Below are 22,600 nucleotides of genomic sequence, written 5' to 3'. Positions count from 1 at the left end.
GGCAGCGCCTATAGGATTTGTTCATAACAATTTACCAGAAGTGGGGAGGATCTTATATGCATTTAGTATCATTAATAATTAGTAATCACCTCCCCCTTTTTTCTTTTAAGGAAGAGCTGGTGAGCTGGTTGACAGAGGAGACAATACCTATGGTGGGAAATGGGTGATAAATCCAAGTGGTGGCTTGATTTCTAAAGGACATCCACTGGGCGCCACAGGTAAGTTCCTTGGCTCTTTTTCTTACGGATCCAGCATCTTCATGTGGCAAATGGATGCTCTGTGTGTGTGTGGTTCTTGTGATTATTATCTTGTATTAATATAGTGTTGTCAGTGTAGATGGCACTTTACACGAGTGGTTTACAATGGTTAATTGTCTTCTCCTTTGTGTGACAGCCCTTGGGGTATTTAAAAAGGGCAATCCTCTAAGCCCTACTAACTCTTCTCTTTGCCAAATTTAACATGCCCAACTCCCTCAACCTTTCCTCATATGTTTTGTTCTCCATACCTTTTGTCATTCTTGTTGCCTTTCTTTGAACCTGCTTCAACTTGTCTGTATCCTTCTTAAAATGAGTTGCCCAAACATGAACCCAGTACTCCATATGATGACTGGCCAGTGCAGAATTGCCCCAGTGGCACAGTGGGTTAAACCCTTGTGCTGGCAGAACTGCTGACTGAAAGGTCAATGGTTCGAATCTGGGGAGTGGAGTGAGCTCCCATCTGTCAGCTCCACCTTCTCGTGCAGGGACACGAGAGAAGCCTCCCACAGGATGGTAAAACATCCCGCCGTCCTTGCAGATTCTCTCACACCAGAAGCAACTTGCAGTTTCTCAAGTCTCTCCTGACACGAAAAAAAGTGCAAAATATCATGTGACTTCTCCCAACTTTTAAACTAGGCTTCCATTCATACTGGCTAAAGAACATTTGACTTCTTTGCTAAGTAGGTTTCTAAATTTATCAGGGCTCCCTCAAGCCTTAGCATCTTCCTCTAAAAAGTTACATTCCATCTAGAAACTTCAGAAATACAATATGGGTTTCTGTTTATATCAAAGGGGTACAAACATTTCCTTTAGCATGCTCTTGGCACACTTGAAGAACCCTGGATTCAAATTTAAATTTTTGAAAAGATGTCTTAAGGAAGAGTGAGCAGGCTTGTTTTCTGTGGCCCCGAAGACTAGGACTCTGAGCAGAGGGTTCAAATTATATGAGAAGAGATTCCACCTGAACATTAGGAAGAACTTCCTGACCGTAAGAGCGGTTCAGCAGTGGAACTCTCTGCCTCGGAGTGTGCGGGGACTCTTTTTTGGAGGCTTCTGAACAGATGGGGTGCTGTGATTGAACTTTTTCTGCATGACAGGGGGTTGTTCTGGATGGCCCAAGTGGTCTCTTCCAACTCTATGATTCTATGAACTTACTTACTTACTTACTTAGGCTATCCCTCGTAGTCTGAGGATGATGGTCCTCCAAGTGTAGTGTCCTGGCGGTGGGTCCGTAGGTGACTGTGGAGCCCTGTTCTTGATCTGCATTTTCTCCAACAGTGAGGGCATCGGTTTCCAGGTAGAAGGCAGTCCCTGTCGGGGTTGGCTTGATGCACCTTCCTCTTGGCACGTTTCTCTCTTTCGTCCTCCATTCGTGCCTCTTGAAACCCGATAGCACGGCTGATCACAGCTGACCTCCAGCTGGAGCGCTCAAGGGCCAGGGCTTCCCAGTTCTCAGTGTCTATGCCAGAGTTTTTGAGGTTCACTTTGATCCCATCTTTAAATCTCTTTTCCTGTCCACCAACATTCCGTTTTCCGTTCTTGAGTTCGGAATAGAGCAACTGTTTTGGGTGACGGTGGTCAGGCATCTGGACAATGTGGCCGATCCAGCGGAGTTGATGGGGGAGGATCATTGCTTTAATGCTGGTGGTCTTTGCTTCTTCCAGCACACTGATATTAGTCCACTTGTCCTCCCAAGAGATTTGCAGGATTTTTCAGAGGCAGCGCTGATGGAATCGTTCTGGGAGTTGCATGTGACATCTGTAGACAGTCCACGTCTCGCAGGCGTATAGCAGGGTTGGGGGGATAATAGCTCTATAAACAAGCACCGTCGTATCCCTACGGATGTCCCAGTCCTCAAACACTCTCTACTTCATTCAGAAAAAAGCTGCACTCGCAGGCGGTGTTGTATTTTGGTGTCAATGTTGACTTTTGTGGAGAGGTGGCTGCCAAGGTAGCGGAAATGGACAACATTTTCTAATGTTACACCATTAAGTTGTATTTCTGGCATTGGAGAGGGATTGTCTGGTGACTTCTGGAAGAGCACTTTGGTTTTCTCTATGTTTAATGACAGGGCGAGCTTCTCGTAAGCTCCTGCGAAGGTGTTTAGAGTGGCTTGTAGGTCGTCTTCTGAATGCGCACAGACAACGTTGTCATCAGCATATTGGAGTTCTATAACAGATGTTGTTGTAACTTTGGTTTTGGCTTTCAGTCTGCTGAACTATGACTATGACTATGAACTATGACTCTAGAGACCAGGATCCAAATCTTCTCTCAGTCATGAAAAACCACTGAGTGACTCTGGGCAAGTCACATTCTCTCCCAGCATTAGAAGAAGGTAAAGGCACACTGTCTCTGAAGACATATTGCCAAGAAAACCCAATTATAGACTTAATTGTAAGATCCCTATAAATCCAGAAAGTCTTGAAGGCACATAACAACAAGTTTTGTGGAATTAATAATTTTGATCTATAACTGGAGGGTGATTAAATGGTTACCTTCCAGTCCTGCCTCTTCCATTATGATTGCTTCACCTTGGTCTTTATTAATCGTAGGCTTTTCAGGCCACCACCCTTATTGTTTTCTTACTTCCATGGCAGGGAGCCAGTTTTTAATTAAATCATGTCATTTTAATTTCCACAGAGCTAACTTTGACTTTTCAATGGTGAATACATTTGCAGGTCCTATTGATTTCAGAGCAGTTTTCATCCTAGATGTGATTAAAAAGGGGCAACCCCACAAAGAAAATCATTGTCAACTGAGAAGTTGTAGAAAATAATTTGTTTATAGCTATTTTCAAAAATTCGGTGCAATCATACCATTTAGATTGTTGTTACTGTGCCTTCAAATAGATTTACATGTATGATGATCCTAATGATTGGCGTATAAGGAGCACACAACTCCCCTGTTGCCCCAGCTCCACTGGCTCCTGGTTTGCCACTTAGTACAATTTAAAGTGCTGGCTTTGGCCTATAAAGCCCTGAATGGTCCAGGTTTAACTTACCTGTCTGAACACATCTCCCTCTATGAACCATCACGGAGGTTAAGATCTTCTGGGGTAGCCCTGTTTCAGTCCCACCACCTTTGCAAGCACGATTGGTGGTGATGAGAGACAGGGCCTTCTCAGTGGCGGCCCCTCGGCTGTGGAACCCCCTACCTAGTGGGGTTGTTGTTGAATTGTTTTAATTATTGTTGTTGTTTGGACCTAGAATAATATCAGTTATGTAAGACTCCCTGAGTCCTCTTTTGGGGTTAGAAGGGCAAGATCTAAATGTTGTAAATAAATAATATGAACCTGTCTCAGGATTTTCTTGGCAAGTTTTGTTCAAAGAGGATATTGCCTCCCACTGAAACTGAGAATGTGACTTGCCCAAAGGTCTCCCAGAAGTTTTTCAATGACCGAAAAGGTTTTTAATTTTAATTGGACTAGTCCAATAATACCACACTGGTGCTCATCTTTTAGATTGCCATCTTGTTTATCCTGTTCTTAGACATTTTGGATGAATGATATTGCACTTAACTCTATTTTTGAAATGGCTGGAAAATATACAGGATTTTTGAAATGGCTGGAAAATATACAGGATTAAATCCTGAAAAGTTGGATTAAACAAAATGACTTAGATTGCAGTGTGACCTAGAGCACTACAGGTGGTTGAGTCCCCTTCGAGGTGAGCAGGGTATAAATCTAGTAATTGTAAATAAATAAAACCAATGTTCCTAACAATTTTAATATTAACTTTTTAAACATATTCAAGAAACTCTACATGATTATCACTAAGATCCTATACACTTTTCACATGGCCAGTGAAGTTATACTGAATCCTAGTGGCATGAAGCCAGGGACACAGTGACACCACCAGCTTTGAGCCCACCTTTTGTGCAAAGTTGAGAAATAGTTGGCTCCTCTAGGGACTGGTGTTGTATAACTCTTGAGAAAATGCAGCTGCTTACACAATTATTTTTACGCTACTGTAGCGCCTCAGCAATATTCCAAGCCATATTTCTAGCTTCCAGCCTCAAAGAGAATTTAATATTTTGCATTATGATTGTGCTTCTACTTTCATTGAATTGCAGTTGTTTCACGCATGATGTACTCTACTAGTTCCATATCTCATATTTAAAGAGAAGTTGCAAGATCCATGAGTTAAAATTCCACTTCTTACAAATCTTGAATCCGACATTTGAGTAAATTCATTAGCTACCTAGAATTGCTCTTTGTAATGTTCTCCAGCATGGAGAACTATGTGAATTCTTGCTGGGCTGTCTTATAATCATGATTTTGAAATCTAATCGTTGGAGTGTCAAGGACTCTGCCTTCATGTAGAACACTAGACTTTGGTCCTGCAGGTCTGTACAAACAAAGATTTGATACGTGTTATGTGAGTGTTTTGGTTGACTTTAGCCTTCTTTCCAGAGTGCTGATTGTTCAGAATAATTAAATATTCTGTATTAGAGAATCTGTTCACTCATTCATATCTGACCATTGGTTTTTGGGTTTTAGTCTTTTTAAATGTAGTGATAAAGCAAAATTGATGTATGAATGCATCCCTTCTCTCCCTGTGGTGTGTGTCACTTGACATACAGGGACTTTTGGAATATAAACATATACAATAGAGCCTCACTTATCCAATCTTTGCTCATCCAATGTTTATTTATTTATTTACTTTGCTTGTATACCGCAGATTCTCAGACCGTAGGTGACTCAACGCGGTTCACAACAAGAGCAAAAAGACAATCATAACAATATACAATTTAAAAACCATTAAGAGCATAATATACAAAGTAATGACACATCAATAACAACACATTAACGTCTCATAACTAGAATCGTGATCCAATTCGTCGTCTATAATTCCGTTCCTATATTCATCGTATTCATTGCACTGTTTATCCGAATGCCTGTTCAAACAGCCAGGTTTTTAGTTTCCTTCAAAACACCATTAACGTAGGAGCTGATCTAATGTCCATGGGAAGGGCGTTCCACAGCCGAGGGGCCACCACAGAGAAGGCCCTGTCCCTCGTCCCCGCCAGCCGTGCTTGTGATGCAGGCGGGATCGAGAGCATCATACATGTTCTGTATTATCCAAGGCAGTCTGCCTCCCTCCTGGGTCCACAGGCATTTCAATACATTGCAATGTTTTGGTACTAAATTCGTAAATATAGTAATGACTACATAACATTATCATGTATTGAATTGCTTTTTCTGTTGACTTATTGTAAAACATGATGTTTTGGTTATAAATTTGTAAAATAGGCTTTTCCTCAATCCCTGCTTCTTATCCAATATTTTCGCTTATCCAACATTCTGACGATCCATTTATGTTGGATAAATGAGACTCTACTGTATAAAATTCATCTCTGCTGTGACCCTTAACGCACACTTGTCTGCAGGCTCTTCTTGTGCCATAAGGCTGTGAGGTATTGGGGAATAATATCAAAGGAGTCTGATAGTCTCTTTCTCCTGAATTTAACATTGTGGGGTAATGCTGAATACATGATTTCTTGATTTGTGTAAATACATGCATCTTTTGGGGTGGTGGTGTTTGAGTAGATGGTGATCGTCCATGAAATGTAATTTCCTGCCTATGTTTGAATTGGATCCTGTCTGTTTGAGGAATTTTCCACTATGACTACTGCCAATAAATGGCCTCCTGTCAGTTTCCATCAATGGAGTGTAGCTGTAACACTATGTAGCAAAATTTGAAAAAAACAAAACAAAACGTTCCTGGCTTGAAAGTTTTATTTCCTGTTTAATTGTGTGGTACTTACTTTAGAAGTAGTTGTTATACTCCAGAAACCTTGTTTTCAAGGCTGCCACAAACTATGTTGAATTGAGACTCTTATGAGATATTCTTTGAAAAACTAGAGCAAAATGTGCTGCAGGATGTCCTGTAAAAACAAAGTTTTTTGCATTGGCGAAGACCTTCATGAACAAAATAACTGGGTTGTTGTGGGTTTTGCGGGCTGTATGGCCATGTTCTAGAAGCATTCTCTCCTGACGTTTCACCTGCATCTGTGGCAGGCATCCTCAGAGGTTGTGAGGCCATCAAATGCTAATCAAGATGGTCAATTGAAACATTCACACCTAACTCCAAGAGACAAGAGTTCTTTCTCCCGCCATGGACCATCTGCAGATATATAAACCCAATTTTCCTAGTTTCCAACAGACTTCACAACGTCTGAGGATGCGTGCCACAGATGCAGGCGAAACGTCGGGAGAGAAAGCTTCAAGAACATGGCCATACAGCCCGAAAAACCTACAACAACCCAAAGTTTTGCAGTTTAATAAACTTCTTCCATGTTTTATGCTAGAACCAATTAGGAAATGGCATTCATAACTCAGGAACAAAAATTGTGTTGCATAGTGTAATCAGAGACCAGAGGCCTCATCACACTACACAGATGTAGAACTATGATTAAGATGTAGCTGCTGTGTATCCATCTTAAAGAATACTGAGATTTGCATTTCAGGGAAGGACTGTGGATCTTGTTGAATTTCCAGAAAAGGAAAGGAAAATGTAGACAATGGGCACAAATGTAGTGCCAGTCCCTGCTACACTGAGGAAAAAATAATCGCCAATCCTTCACTTGTAGCTTGGGAAATACTAAGTTACAGTCAAAACTGTGGTCACAATGTTATATTCTAAAATAGAAGCTTGTCTCTGCACCAGAAATTTAGAGAACATTTCCTTTTAGGAAAACATTTGGAAAAGCTTGTTGAATCCAGTCTTGCAGAGGTTTGCATTTTTCTGCTTAGTTTTTAGAGTTATTTTCTTATGCCCTCTTTTGTGGTGTGTTGTTTGAAACTGTTTATGATTAGTGCTTTTTTTTCCTCTAAGGCCGCAGCTAAACAGTTGAAGTAATGCAGTTTGACACCATTTTAACTGCCATGGCTCAATGCTATGGAATCCCAGGAGTTGTAATTTTGTGGGACCAGTCCTACATGGCAGAGAAGGCTTTAGACCCCTAGGAGTCCATAGTATTGAGCCTTCGCAGCTAAAGTGGTATTAAACTACTGTAATTCGATGATATAGAACAGGCAGGGGCAAACTTTGGCCCTCTAGGTGTTTTGGACTCCAACTCCCACAATTCCTAACAACCTCAGGCCCCTTCTTGTTCCCCCTCAGCCGCTAAGGCTGTTAGGAATTGTGGGAGTTGGAGTCCAAAACACCCAGAGGACCAAAGTTTGCCCTTGCCTGGTGTAGAATAATGCACCCTCAGACTGCAGTCTACACTTTTGAACACGGTGGCTTTTACATCTAAAGGTTCATTCCCCATTGTAGAATGAACGCACCACTTTAACTAAATGCTACAGAATACTGAGAGTTATCGTTTTACAAGTTCATTAGCTTTTTCCTCCAAGGAGCGCTGGTGCTTCACTGATCTGCAACTCCCAGGATCCCATAACCTTGAACCATGGCAGTGGAACTAGTGTCAGGCTGGATTAATTCTATAGGGTTGATGTAGCCTTAGAAAATCATCAGCAGTTTCAAACAAAATATCATTAAAAACACAATAAAATATTTCTAGCATCATGGCAGTTAATACGTTGTCAAACTGGATTGATTCTACAGTGTAAATGCACCCGAAAGTCAGTCAGCCATTGGCCCTGGGTTGATGGAACACTGAAGTGGTGCAACCAGAATTGTCTCTTGAGCAATTTGGAAAAACAGGTTTCTCCAGTCACTCCAGTGCAAAGTGCAGATTTCAGGGTTAGGTTAGCCAAAGCTGTCAGTTGTGCAAAGGGAATAGTCTCCCGCTCGCCCAGCTTCCTTTGTGCTTGTTTCCTTGTGCACATGCGCTTGCACTCTTGCTCCATCTGCGCTCTCTGTGCTTGATGCTTTAGGTCTGGCTCAGTGTGCCGAACTCTGCTGGCAGCTCAGAGGAGAAGCTGCAAAGAGACAAGTTCCTGGTGCAAAGGTAGCCTTGCAGCACAACTTGGGCCTCGGCGGTGCGGTTGTGGTCTCCCTTTACAAAATGGGTTTTCCTGAAGCTGCAAGGTAAGTACAATCCTTTTTTTGTACACACACCCTGTGCATTCATCCGTACCAGGATTGCACTGAAATTAGCCAGTCATTGCTTTGTCTACGATTGCAATACATGATTAAACACCTTGACACTCCCCTTTAGTAAAACGTAAACATTTCCTGTTTTCATTCTTGTTAAAATCACAATTAGGCAGCCAAGAATCCCCTTTCCTTCATTTTCTTTATAAGCACAAAGATTATTAATTCTGACTCCAACACACTTGCTCAGCATTTTTTTTTCAAGGGATAACTACTTTGGTTTCTTTAGTTACTTGAAACTCTCCTTGTGGTTTTGGTTGTGGATAGAGGATTTAATTGTTTTTTCCAAAGTCTGGTTCCATGTCAATAATAATAATAAAAACAAATGTAAGCAACAGTTCAAGGAATGTGCAGAGTTGGCATTTTCCACAGAAAACTCAACACAAGGAATGAAAGTGAACTAAAAGAAATAAGGCTCTTAGATTTCTGAAATTTCACCGTACATTCTGCATATCAAACAACAAAAGTGACTTTCATGCTTCTCAGACATGAAATCCTATTTTATTTTCCCTCTGGAGAAACCTTGGTAGTGTTTGCCAGAGGTATGAAACTTAAAAAACGCATCCAAGCAATAATTTCTAACTACTAAACAGAAACTTTTCTTTCATTTCTTATTTTCTTTTGTCATTTTCTTACTTAGAAATGCCATTTTGTTACAAACCTGTTGACTAACTTCTTAAAAAATGTTAAAAGATGTCTTGTTTGGCAGGGGGGAAAATTAGTATTTGTAAATTTTAGTTCATTTGTTTGATGACATGTGGAATGGTTTTCAAGTAGTACAGAGTGGCCTAAAAATCACAGAAGTGATGATATTTCAATAACTTTTTGAAAAAGTATTTTTAAATTCTACACTTTATGTAATGTATATACTTGCTCCTAGTAGTGCAGTGGGTTAAATTGCTGAGCTGCTGAACTTGCTGACTGAAAGTCTGGCAGTTTGAATGCGGGGAGCGGGGGAGCTCCTGCTGTTAGCCCTAGCTTCTGCCAATCTAGCAGTTCAAAAGCATGCAAATGTGAGTAGATCAATAGGTACCGCTTCTGCGGGAAAGTAAAGGCGCTCCATGCAGTCATGCTGGCCACATGATCATAGAGGTGTCTATGGACAACACCGGCTGTTTGGCTTAGACATGGAGATGAGTACCCCCCCCCCCCCCCCCCAGAGTTGGACATGACTAGACTTAATGTCAAGGGGAAATCTTTACCTTTACTATATTTCCTATATATACTGTGTATGATACTATGGTATTGTAAATTAAAAACTAAAAATAAAGGAGTTATTAAAACTCAACTACCAGATATGACTTTTGGCCTACCTTGGAGTTTAATTTAAATCCTTTAACTTTTCTGGAGTATTTCTTAAAAGGGTCTTAAATAGGCCTTTCTGGTCTTTAATAGGTCTTTACGTTTAATAAGAAATCTTAAAGTAGGGATGAACTTCCACAAAAGGAGATCAGCATCTTGAGAGATGTTTAATTCATATGACTATGAATAAGAAACTCTGATAATTATCAAATAATTGAAAGGTATTGCACAACAGATGCTATTTAGTCCTTCCTTGTTACAGGAGTGGTGTGGGTGTCATTGTAACTCACTACAGTGGTTCTCAACCTGTGGGTCCCCAGATGTTTTGGCCTTCAACTCCCAGAAATCCTCAGAGCTAGTAAACCGGCTGGGATTTCTGGGAGTTGTAGGCCAAAGCACCTGAGGACCCACAGGTTGAGAACCACTGTGCTAGAATGTCTGATTTAGAGATACCTTTTTGCAGCTTCTTACCCAAGGTGCCTTTGCTCATTTTAGGCATACAACAGACTGCATTCAATAAATGCATAGTTCCATTGGGATCTTTTTCTAACTTGCTTTTAAGCTGGCTTGTTAAACAGTGCTTTCAATATTTGATTGGCAGGATTTTCTTCTGCAGAAGTACTTTGTCGTCTAAAGCAAGTCAATTTCTCATCCCCAGCCAAACAAAATGCAGAACTTGACTTTTGTGCTATCATCATTTTAATTGAGTCCCAAATGGCCCTAGTTTTATGAGTTTCTTTGAGAAGTCATGTTGTAATATAGCTTGGGCACATCATACATATATAGAGGAGACTCTCAATTAACCAGAACTCAAGCACCTGGCAATTTTTAAAAGTAAAATTGCATACTGCATCCACAAAGCAGTTTTATAATGCAGTAAAATTGTGTTACATTAAGTTAAGCTTGTCTTCATTTCCTTTTAATTACTGTGTTTCAGTAATTAAACACAATCTTTGTAGACAGCAGATTCTCTCATATCAGAAGTGACTTACAATATGCAAACAAACAAAGCAAACTGACCTTTTCAGGACCAACCATGACAAAATTTTCAATTAAAATCAAAGGCACGTCAGCTGCCAAAGAACAGCTGCTTTATGAACATGCTGTGAGTCCAAGAAACACACAGGGATAAACAACAAAAACAACCAAAAGTCCCAGGAATGGTCTTAGTGGCCGAAAAACTACATGCGCAGTATAGAAGTGCTGTCTTTGTCAAACCAGGTCTCCAAGTCAGCAGTGCCCATAACAATGAAGAAAACAATATAGAGGTTATTACAGTAGAGCTTAGTAACATCACGACTACCTCTATGTACAAGCCCCCAAATGAATAGTTTTGTTTCTTCTCTCCTGAGAACTTTGATAGGTACCAAAGGGCAGTAGTAATTGGTGACTTTAACAGCCATAGCGACATATGGGGCTATGCTCAGGAGGATAAAAATTGAGAGGTGTCCTTTCCTGGGATGAACTGCATAAACTATTGCTTATTCATGATAGTAAGCTCCCACCATCCTACAACAGTGAGAGATAGCACTGAGGATATAACCCAGACCTTCTGTTTGTGAGCGACAGTATCGTGCAACTAAATCAATGGGACCGCCTATATCAAACACACAGTATTGGAAAAAATTAATAACTTTGGCCCAAAAGTACGGTGCTGGATGCTGAAGCTGATGAACAGCAGCATTGCATCTTGTCAGATTCCTAAAATTTGGAGGAAAGCAAGAGTCAGCTATTTTGAAACCAGGCAAAGACCGTAATGATCCAAAAAATTATAGACCAATCTCCTTGCTGTGCCAACTTTACAAAATTCTGGAGAGACTCACCCTGCACCAAACTATGGAAAAAATAGACCCATTTATGATTCCGCAGCAAGCTGGTTTCAGGAAAGGGAAAAGCTGCACATCACAAGTGTTGAATCTGACTCAGCACATAAAAGATGATTTTGAAAGTCAGCAAATTACAGGAGCTGCCTTCATAGACCTGTCATCAACATATGGTACTGTAAATCATCACCTGAGAAAATTTTATAATATCACAAAGGACTACCACCTCACCCGACTCATAGAAAATCTGCTACAAAACAGGAGCTTTTTTGTTGAGTTCCAGAGTCCGAGAACCAAGTGACAAAAAAGAAGAATGGCCTGCCTCAGGGGAGCATGCTTGCTACATTCATGTTCAACAATTACACAAATGACCAGCCACTGCCAAAAGGGACAGAGAGTTTTATCTATGCTGATGATTGTGCCATCACCGCTCAAGCAGGGAACTTTGAAATGATTGAACAGCAGCTCTCCAAAGCTTTAGGTGCTCTTACTGCCTATTACAGGGAAAACCAGCTAATTCTTAATCCATCTAAAATGCAGACATATGCTTTTCATCTTAAGAACAGGCAAGGATCTCGAGCCCTGAGGATTACCTGGGAAGGAATCCCACTGGAGCACTGCAGCACACCAAAATGCCTGGGAGTTACCCTGGACTGTGCTATGACTTATAAGAAGCAATGCTTGGATATCAAGTAAAAAGTGGGTGCTGGAAATAATATTGTACAAAAGCTGACTGGCACAACCTGGGGATCACAACCAGATACAGTGAAGACATCTGCCCTTGTGCTTTGCTACTCTGCTGCTAAAGACGCATGCCCAGTGTGGGATACATCTCACCACATTAAAACAGTGGATGTGACTCTTAATGAGACATGCTGCATTATCACAGTATGCCTGTGCCCTACATTGCTGGAGAAATTATATTGCACCACTTGACATCCACCAGGAAGTAGTAGCCTGTAATGAAAGGACCAAGACATTGACATCTCCGGCCCATCCTCTGTTCAGATACCTGCCAGCATGCCAATGCCTTAAATCAAGAAACACCTTTCTAAGATCTACAGAGATAATCACAGGAACACTTCAATGGGTGAGAGTCCTGAGTTTCAAACATACGACTTACATCCGACTCCTAGTTACAAATGGGGGTGAGACAATAGGAAGTGAGAGAAATCTACCCCTAGTAGGAAGGAAAATTTACTCCTGAAAGAGTTATCATGGGGGAAAGGTGTTTCTGCTGTAGCTTTCTCACCAATCTTTGTTTCCACAACAAGCCATTTTTTTCCAAGTCCAATTATCACAGGAACAGAAAGTCAAATGAAATTTTCTGAACAGGGGCACAGGTAGCATGACAAAGAACATAGGGGTGTTTACCCTTCTTTGTGCTATCCAAAATTTATTTCTATATATATATATATATATATATATATATATATATATGGCTGAAGTTACACCATCTTGTCAATAACCTGGGGACTGCTTGTAGTTGCATGGAAAGTAAAAACAGCAGCTATATTCCTCAATTTTTCACCATTTAAGTAGAGCTTTTCCCCAGTAAGTCCTTAGAGTCGGTTGTTTTATTATGTATATTCTGTTTTTGTCTTCACAGTTATCTCGAACAGTGGATTTAAAGATTGTGCCTTGTCCAATGTAAATTGCTTAGCTGAGTAGAGATTTTTCCCTCGGTTCAAAGAGCACTTTGCTTCAAACTCCTTTTCATGGCACAGAAATCGATTTTGCTTGAACCACCCCTTCCACACAGTGGCTGTGTTTGTTGCAAAATTGTGTTGTTAAAATCTGAGCTGCTAATACAGCATAGTTACACAACTGGGAGTGGATAGATTGGGTAATTAGGGTAAAGGTAGCTGTGTTTCATCAGTTCCATCTCACAAATGCCACAGTTATTGTTGCTGATAGCCAGCCCTGACTGTAGTTGAAGATATTGTGCTGAGACTGAAAAATCCTACTAATTAATCTTACAGGAGAGCCCCTGGTGGTGCAGTGGGTTAAACCGACAGGACTGCTGGCTGAAAGGTCGATGGTTCGGATCTAGGTAGTGGGGTGAGCTCCCGTCTGTCAGCTCCAGCTTCTCGTGGGGGGACATGAGAGAAGCCTCCCTCAGGATGGTAAAACATCTGGGTGTCCCCTGAGCAACGTCCTTGCTGATGCCAATTCTCTCACACCAGAAGCAATTTGCAGTTTCTCAAGTCGATCCTGACATGAAAAAAATCTTATAGGAATAAATTGCACAGCTTATTCATACTATGTAAAGTAAATGTAGTCAATAGTAACAGAGTTGGCTTTTTCAGAGAGCCATATAGTCTTCCTTGGATTTTTTTATTTACCATATCAGAAGCAAACCAAGGACACGGTTGGATGTAATGTATTTAAAAAACACACACAAAAAGTTTGAAAACTTGGCATTATACAAAATGTCCTTTGACAAGTAGCTGGCCACTTGGAGTGCCTCTAGTGTTTCTATAAGGAGGTCCGCCATTGTGCATTTGGCAGGGCTCAGACTGCATTGTAATAGGTCATCTGTGGTTTGCTCTTCTCCACACTCACATGTCGTGGACTCCACTTTGTGCCCCGTTTCTTAAGATTGGCTCTGCATCTCTTGGTGCCAGAGCTGTTCGGTGCCTTCCAAGTCACTCAGTCTTGTGTGTGCCTGCGGGGAATCTCTCATCCAGTATCAGCCATGGCTTGAGGTTCCAGGTTTTAGTCTGCCACTTTTGGACTCTCACTTGCTGAAGTGTTCCTGTGGGTATCTCTATAGATCTTAGGAAGCTGTTTCTTGACTTAAGGTATTGGTGCACTGGCTGATATCTGAAAAGAGGATGGGCCAGAGATGTCAATGCTTTGGTCCTTTCATTATTGGTTGCTACTTCCTGGTGGATGTCAGGTGGTGCAATACTGGCAAAGCAGTATACTTTCTCCAGTGGTGTAGGGCATAGACATCCTGTGATCATGAGGCATGTCTCATTAAGAGCCACATGCACTGTTTTAGCACAACTGCCCTTGCGCTTTGCTACTCAGCAGCAACAGAGTAGCAAAGTGCAAGGACAGATATCCTCACTGTATCTTCCTTGGATAAAATATATAAAACTCTCACTGCTGTCTCTCCAGTAAAGTGAAGAAAAATCCCCATTTTGCTGATGTGACTGGCATTACGTGACCTTCTCCCATTTCAGGAATCGGCAAATCCAAGCTGTTCCCACCAAGGCAGAGGTGGATGGATTTAAGGCAGATCTTGTCTTCAAAGAAATTGAAAAGAAACTTCAAGAGGTACATAAGATAAGAAAACACGCTAAGAGCAAAAACCTGTAAATATATAAGTATATTCCTTACACTGGTTCTCAAAATTAAAAAGAAGAGATTGGAATGATACAAATTATCTCCCAAGGCAACAGTCAGGTTTTGGGCACATTTTTTTTTGAAATAATAGCAGGACCAAACTACTGCATTGTACCTTGAACCTAAAGATATAGTACAAAACCTATGAAAGATCATGCTACATGGTGTGTCTTGTATAAATTGGACCTCTATTTTCATTTGAAATCCTAGCATAAATTGCCCTCTCAATCCTGGCTCTGAGCTAGTTCTGTGTGCAGTTTTTAGTTTGTTGTCAAAGGCTTTCGTGGCCAGAATCACTGTGTTGCTGTGAGTTTTCCGGGCTGTATGGCCATGTTCCAGAAGCATTCTCTCCTGACATTTCTCCACATCTATGGCAGGCATTCTCAGGTCTAGGGAAGTGGGGTTTATATATCTTTGGAATGTGGGTGGGAGAAAAAACTTGTGTACTCGAGGCAAGTGTAAGTGTTGCAGTTTGGCCACCTGGATTAGCATTGAATGTTGCAATTGGCTAACCTGATTAGCAAGGCTATTCAATGCTAATCAAGGTGGCCAATTGCATGGAACATGGCCATACAGCCCGGAAAACTCACAGTAGCCCAGTGTTTAGTTTGCTTGAGAGATGAATCAAGTTAGAATTTTCAGCTTCTAGCTTTGGTTCTAAATATGTTTCTGATCAGTAACAACAAAAACTTAGTGCTCGAACCCAACAATTATTATTTTTATTTACTCTGAAGGGGGGTGAAGAAGCAACACACAACTTCTGGGATATTGCCTAATGCCAGCTGATCAAAGCAAGAGATTGAAAGTGTTTCCTTGTTCTCTTTCCCTTTCAGTTTTCCTTCTGCCTTGACAGCTGGTTGAGAATCTCTTTCTCTTTCATGCTGCATTTTAAAGTGCCAATTTGCACTTCAAGCTTTTGGCATTTATAAGTTATTGTCTCCCTCCTTCATGTTCTGATATATCTGAGCTCCACCTGCAACTTGATAGGAGCAATGAGGGGAAAGATTTTGTGGGATTTCCTATCCTTCGAGCTCAAATACTGGGAAAGCCTATAATTTTCAGATTAATTTCCTCCCCTTACATCCATAATTGAGCTTTCAAATTTAACATGTGCAGACATCAGGAGCTCCCAGTGGTACAGCGAGTTAAACTGCTGAGCTGTTGAACTTGCTGTCTGAAAGGACAGTGGTTCGAATCCAGGGAGTGTGAGCTTCCGCTGTCAGCCCTAGCTTCTGCCAACCTAGCAGTTCAGAAACATACAAATGTAAGTATATCAGTAGGTACCACTTCGGCGGGAAGGTAACGGCGCTCCATTCAGTCATGCCGGCCACATGACTAGGAGGCATCTACGAACAACACCAGCTCTTTGGCTTAGAAATGGAGGTGAGCACCATCCCTCAGAGTCGGACACGACTAGTCTCAATGTCGAGGGGAAGCCTGTACCTTAACCTTTAGACATCAGAAACATTTATTTCACACTCATATTTTAAGACAAGTTACCCAAGTATATAGTGAATTTGCCTTTGGGTTGTATTGCCATAGACTGTGTATGGAAAAGAGCATGTTTGGATCTGTGCATTGAAAATTGTTCATGGAAATGGGCTTCCAGGTGTTTTTTTTCCCCCTACCTGTGTTGATTCTACCCTAGTCAAGACTAAGAGTAAAATCTGAAACAAGGAAAGTTTAAAATTAGCAGAGTTTGAAAACATTGGATGTGTAAATAAATGGGGATCCTTTTTGTTTTAATTGTGACATGTGACTGCTACATCACTCTTCCAGGAAGGAGAACAGTATGTCAAGAAAATTGGTGGAATTTTTGCCTTCAAAGTAAAAGAGGGCCCTGGAGGTAAAGAAGCAACTTGGGTGGTTGATGTGAAAAATGGTAAAGGCTGCGTGGATGTTAACTCAGGTGGGTGCTGCTCTTTCATACTGTAGATGTTTATTATGTTGTGGGGATCAAAGTGTATAGACTTTTAAGCACCGGAGGCAGTATTGCAAAATAAGAATGGGTTTAAAGAACACAAGGCTAGGTTCACTAGGTATATTATTCCAGGGAGCATAAACAATATCAAAAGCTCTCATGTTCCCTATCTGTTTTTACAATCTCATACGTGCTCTACATTTTTGGTCATGGAACCCTTCAGAAGACGGGTTTTTTCCCCTGCAGAATCCTCGCTCAGTCTCTGATTTTCCTGTAGAACGCTGACTCTGTCCCTGGTATGTCTTTAAGTGTGAAGAGGGAAAAGCAGCAGAGTTCCTCCTTTTTTTACTGCCCTGACCTCTCATGCACTTGTTGTTACCCCATTCCCACCTCCACAGCATTTAGGTTTAGGGTATGAAATCTTCCATGGGAGCCACTAGTTGTGACCCATCATTTTGCTGAAATCACTTCCCTGCTGCTTATAGGCTTGAAAAAGCTTTCCAGAGGATTCAGTTGGGGAGTTCTGGAAACCATGTTGCTGACAAGGGAGGTGATGTGAGGAAGGAAACTGCAGGCAGGTTGGGTGGGAAAGCCCTACGGTAAGTTGCAGAACTGTGATTTATGGAATGTTCTCTTTCTTTGAGGAGTCCCTGGTAGCACAATGGGTTAAACCACTGAGCTGCTGAACTAGCTGACCGAAAGGTCACCGGTTCAAATCTGGGGAGTGGAGTGAGCTCCTGCTGTTAGCACCAGCTTCTGCCAACCTAGCAGTTCAAAAACTTGCAAATGTGAGTAGATCAATAGGTTCTGCTCCAGCAGGAAGGTAATGTTGCTCCATGCAGTCATTCCGGTCACGTTGTCCATGGAAGTGTCCATGGACAATGCTGGCTCTTCAGCTTAGAAGTGGAGATGAGCACCAACCCCCAGAGTTGGACACGACTGGACTTAATGTCAGGGGAAAACCTTTACCTTTTTCTTTTTTTCTTTCTTTGAACTCAAGCCTGAAATCAGTTTCAGTTATCTTTTACATGCCATTCTTTTGAAAAGTGCTTACTTCTGTGAATATTGTCAGTTGACTTAACTGTTCTCTTGTTCTGCTGCTCTACAGCTGTTTTGATAATATTGTTTTAATTATTTTTGCATTGAAATTGGAAGATACCCTGGCCGCCTCTAAAATGGAAATGCAGTGTAGAAATGCTTTAAATTAATGAATAACATCTGGAGGGAAGCATTTGCCGTGCTGCAGTCATTTCTTTTGCTATTTAAAAGGGAAACTAGCTTTCCTTTATTGATCTGATGGAACATGGGGGCGTCTCATCTATTAAAACAGCAGTAAATGTTCAAATCAGCCCAAATTTGAAAGCTGACAAAAGAACATAAGCCATTTCTCAGTCGTCACTGGTGTAAAGGCATTATCCAGTACATGCTCATTATTTTTTCATAACTCAACATTGTGTTTTTGATTGAAAGTAGCACTAATACTGGCTTGTAATGTACAGACTATGTTCAAAAACAGAGTTTATTTCAATATGGGAGTGTTTGTTCAGTACTTCATACCAGGTCATGATCCTCTGAAACAGAAAGTAAGGATTAGCAAAGTCTAGCAAAGGATTTGGCGGAGAAGAGGAAGGGGGGGGGGGGGATTTTATGAATCTATCTCATTATTTAGAAACATTTCAGTTTGGGCACAAATATACTAAACTATGTAATGTTATTATTGTTTTCATGTTGATGTATTTTATTTTATGCATGGAGCCCCCAGTAGCACTGCAGATTAAACTGTTGCGCTGCTGAACTTGCTAACCAAAAGGTCAGTGGTTCAAATCCAGGGAGTGGGATGAGCTCCCACTGTTAATCCCAGTTTCTGCTAACCTAGCAGTTCGAAAACATCCAAATGTGAGCAGCTCAGTAGGTACCGCTTTGGCAGGAAGGTAATGGCGCGCCATGCAGTCATGCTGGCCACATGACCTTCGAGGTGTCTGTGGGCAACAACAGCTCTTTGGCTTAGAAATGGAGATGAACACAAATTCCCAGAATACCTTTACTATTTTAGTTATAGCATATTTGTGTTCTATTTTGGAAGTCGCCCCGAGTCCCTATGGGAGATGGTGGCGGGGTATAAATAAAATTATTATTATTATTATTATTATTATTATTATTATTATTATTTAGTGTTACCATACATACAAGCCAAAGATTTATGTGTTATTGGGGTAAGCACTACTTTTCCAGTAACAAGATAGAGTATCCTGATTTATATACTGGGAAATTACTGCCTTTCTGCAAAACAAATTCTAATTTGAAGAAAGACCCTGGGCACTCAGACAGGTGAGTGACTGCTGCTTCATACTTCTACAAAAATTATCAATTGAAAAGTAATTGCTATACTTAAGGAAATGTCTATTATGGATTTTCTGTTGACTTTTGAACTTTGTGCTATCTATTAGTAGATTGTCCTTGAATCTAGGATCAGTTGAATTAGTATAAATTATGATCTGAAAGATAGTATCTGTTCAAAGAACTGCTTTAATAAATTAATGTTTATTCAAAGCATTAGGAGAGGGGAATAGGTCTGGCTATTCTGTAATAGTGACCATTATTAAGATTCTAACGTGAAGCTAATGTGCATGATCTTTCTGTCTGCTTACAGATAAAAAAGCTGACTGTACAGTTACCATAGCTGATTCTGATTTGCTGGCTTTGATGACTGGCAAGATGAATCCGCAAACAGTAAGTAAAGCACAATTGATACTGTATTCAACTTGAATATATGTTATCTGTATATTTACTTTATGCAGAGCAACAAATGAAAACAGTCAATTTTCCCTTCCCTTCATTGTTCTTTGGATGCTTCTGAGCACCTGTTTCATTCAAAAGATTACAAATACAGATTGTTTCCACTAATATATTTCCAGAGCATTTGGCAAAGTATTAGCTGGCTGTTGTTTAAGCACAGACTGACTTTTTTTTCTCCTTTGGAATAAACTTTTATTATTTGGCTCGATGCATAACTAATGAAAATAGTCGCAGATGATTTACATAACTTTAAAACAGACACTGAAGACATTAAAAATGGCTCAAGATTTTCTGTACGATGGCTCAGTCATTTATCAGAATTGACAACATCATAAAATAATCAGAAGAAGATTAGGACTTGGAAGGGAGACTACGGAAAGAACAACGATGGTCTTGATGTCTAATGATATATCATTGAACACTAAAGTTAAGACTGTCCATGCCACTGTATTTCCAATTTCTATATATGGTTGTAAAAGCTGGACAGCAGAAAAAGCTGACAGGAAGAGAATCAACTCAATTGAAATGTGATATTGGATAAAAGTTCTATGAATACGGAGTATCTCTAGAAAGACCAATAAATAGCTCCTAGATTAAATCAAACCTGAACTCTCCCTAGAAGCCAAGGACTTAACTGAGACTGTTGTACTTTGGTATGACTCGTTAGAAAAGATAACAATGCTTGGTAAGGTAAAAGGGGTAGAAAAAGTAGATCATATTCCAGATGGATAGACTCAATATAAAGGAAGCCATGGCCCTGAGTCTACAAAACCTGAGTAGAGTGGTTGATGACATGGTGATTTAGAGATCTCTCACTCATAGGGTCACCATAAATTAAACTCAACAAAAGCAGTAATTTTTGCTGATGGTGAAGAAACAGTTCTTGGATGTCAACACCTCCCTTCAAGAAGTACTGAAGACCACACGAATCCACAATGGATTGGCCCGTGGAATTTGTGAAGCTGCCAAAGCCTTAGACAAATGCCAAGCCCATCTTTGTGTTCTTGCATCCAATTGCAACGAGCCCATATATATCAAACTGGTTGAAACCCTTTGTGCTGAACATCAGATCAACCTGATAAAGGTTGATGACAAGAAGAAGCTGGGAGAGTGGGTAGGCAAGATCAACAGAGAAGGAAAACCCTGAACAGTTGTGGGCTGCAGTTGTGTGGATGTGAAAGACTATGGCAAAGAATCTCAGGCAAAAGATGTCATCAAAGAGTACTTCAAGTGGAAGAAATGGACAAATAAAATATTTTAGCCTGAAAAAAATAAAAGAAAAAAAGAAACAGTTCTTATTTGCACTCAGTAGTCACATGGTTTTTGGAGATATGTGAAGATTACCATATTTCATTACATAATATTTGCCACTGCATAATAGTCACACCCCTGTTTTTGGGGTGGCAAAATTGGTATTTTTGTGTCCTAGCATAAAAGTCACTGAGACATTTTGGGCTGATTGTCCCTTCCTTTTCTCCATAGGCAAGAAAGATTAAAACAGCTGAAATTGAGCTCTTTAGAGAAAGGAGGAAGAAGAGAACAGTGGAGCTCCAAAGACCTCATTTTATAGTTTTTAAACTGTCTTGCCTTCAGGGAGGGAGGGGAGAATCAACCCAAAATTGCTCTTAAATATATTTAGAATTTTCTCTCTGGCCATCAAAATGACCATTGGGTTGCTGTGAGTTTTCTGGGCTGTATGGCCATGTTCCAGAAGCATTCTCTCCTGATGTTTCACCCACATCTATGGCAGGCGTCCTCAGAGGCTGTGATGTCCCCACAGATGTGGGCAAAACATCAGGAGATAATGCTTCTAGAACATGGCCATACAGCCCGGAAAACTCACAGCAACCCAGTGATTCTGGCCATGAAAGCCTTTGACAACACAAAATGACCATTGGTTATGATTTTGGAAGAAATGATTGAAGTGGGAGAAAATTCACTCTGAAGCAGTGAGTAGCACCTTCCAGAATAGTGTGATTTAATTCTTTTTATTTGTTCCTTCCTTCCAGGCTTTCTTTCAAGGCAAATTGAAGGTTGCTGGGAACATGGGCTTGGCTATGAAGCTACAGAATCTACAGCTTCAGCCAGGCAAAGCGAAACTTTGAATCACTTTCAATTCAAGATGCAGTCAAGACTTGAAAATCAAGTTTCTTAAAAACTAGGCTGGGACTAGATGTTGGAAGTAGCATGGGTACAGGTCTTCTGCATACGTGTGATCAACTCTAGCTTTCCAGGAGTCTCTGTTTAATGGAGATTTCAGCAGTGCTTTCCAAAAATCAGTCTAGACTTGTAAAGTTGATAAAATATTAGTTGTTGGGATACTCTACAATTGTTTATAATGCTTAAGAGCAGCACAATATATTACAAACCCTGATTTCAGTCCATCTTAAATTTATTTTAAATTTTTTAACATATTAAGACAAGGCATTGATCTCCTATTCCTCTTGTGATTTTTTAGAATTAAAAAGTCAGTAGGAAAATTTAATACAGTGTTATTCATTTGGTGAACATTCTTCCATAACTTCATTTCTGTCTTAGATTATCTTTCATAGAGAGTCAAGAAAACCCTCTTTGCTTTGGCTTGGATCCAGAGAGCTATTTTAAACAGGTGAAAAGTCCTGGACTTATCTAATTATTGTTTTCTTTGAAATACACATATAAGTCTTGAAAATATATGATTTGAAATTCCTTTCAAATATGGTTTGATGTCATGGGGAAGGTTGGAGTACTACTACAAATCCAGAGCTTTCCTAGGGGAGCGGATTTAGCTACGTGTTTCTTTGCATCCTAGCCTTTTATCTAACAGAATTATCTTTTTCCTCAGTTAACATATTGAACCATCTTTAAGCACATCATATTGTTTCTATTAATTAACTGTAATATTAATTGTGCTTTCCCTTCTGAACATATTGAATTCAGAATATAACACTTTTTAAATGAACAGTTTGATTATGATATACATAATTCTGGAAACTGGTAATTCTTTACTAAATTGATATCTAATATTCTAATTTTGGAATTCCTTTTGTTTGGAGGTAACATTTTGATCTGAAAGTTTCATAGTAAACTTAAATGGATTCTTCA

At 40.3% G+C, this 22,600-nt stretch overlaps 1 protein-coding gene across 1 annotated transcript in view; it reads left to right on the top strand.

Moving 5' to 3' along the window:
- The window catches only part of SCP2 (sterol carrier protein 2), a 41,248-nt gene extending 18,648 nt beyond the window's left edge, over positions 1-22,600 (top strand). Inside the window, exons 11-16 of the mRNA XM_060773524.2 lie at positions 111-218; positions 8,101-8,254; positions 14,637-14,730; positions 16,579-16,708; positions 19,371-19,450; positions 21,526-22,600. Of these exons, the coding sequence (XP_060629507.1) occupies positions 111-218; positions 8,101-8,254; positions 14,637-14,730; positions 16,579-16,708; positions 19,371-19,450; positions 21,526-21,621 (662 nt within the window). The 3' untranslated portion in view covers positions 21,622-22,600. The remainder of the gene's footprint in view (positions 1-110; positions 219-8,100; positions 8,255-14,636; positions 14,731-16,578; positions 16,709-19,370; positions 19,451-21,525) is intronic.

This window comes from Anolis sagrei, chromosome 4, assembly GCF_037176765.1.
Source record: "Anolis sagrei isolate rAnoSag1 chromosome 4, rAnoSag1.mat, whole genome shotgun sequence".
Classification (NCBI taxonomy): domain Eukaryota; kingdom Metazoa; phylum Chordata; class Lepidosauria; order Squamata; family Dactyloidae; genus Anolis; species Anolis sagrei.
The sequence above is the reverse complement of the archived record's forward strand: the minus strand, read 5'-3'. Positions and strand labels throughout refer to the sequence as shown.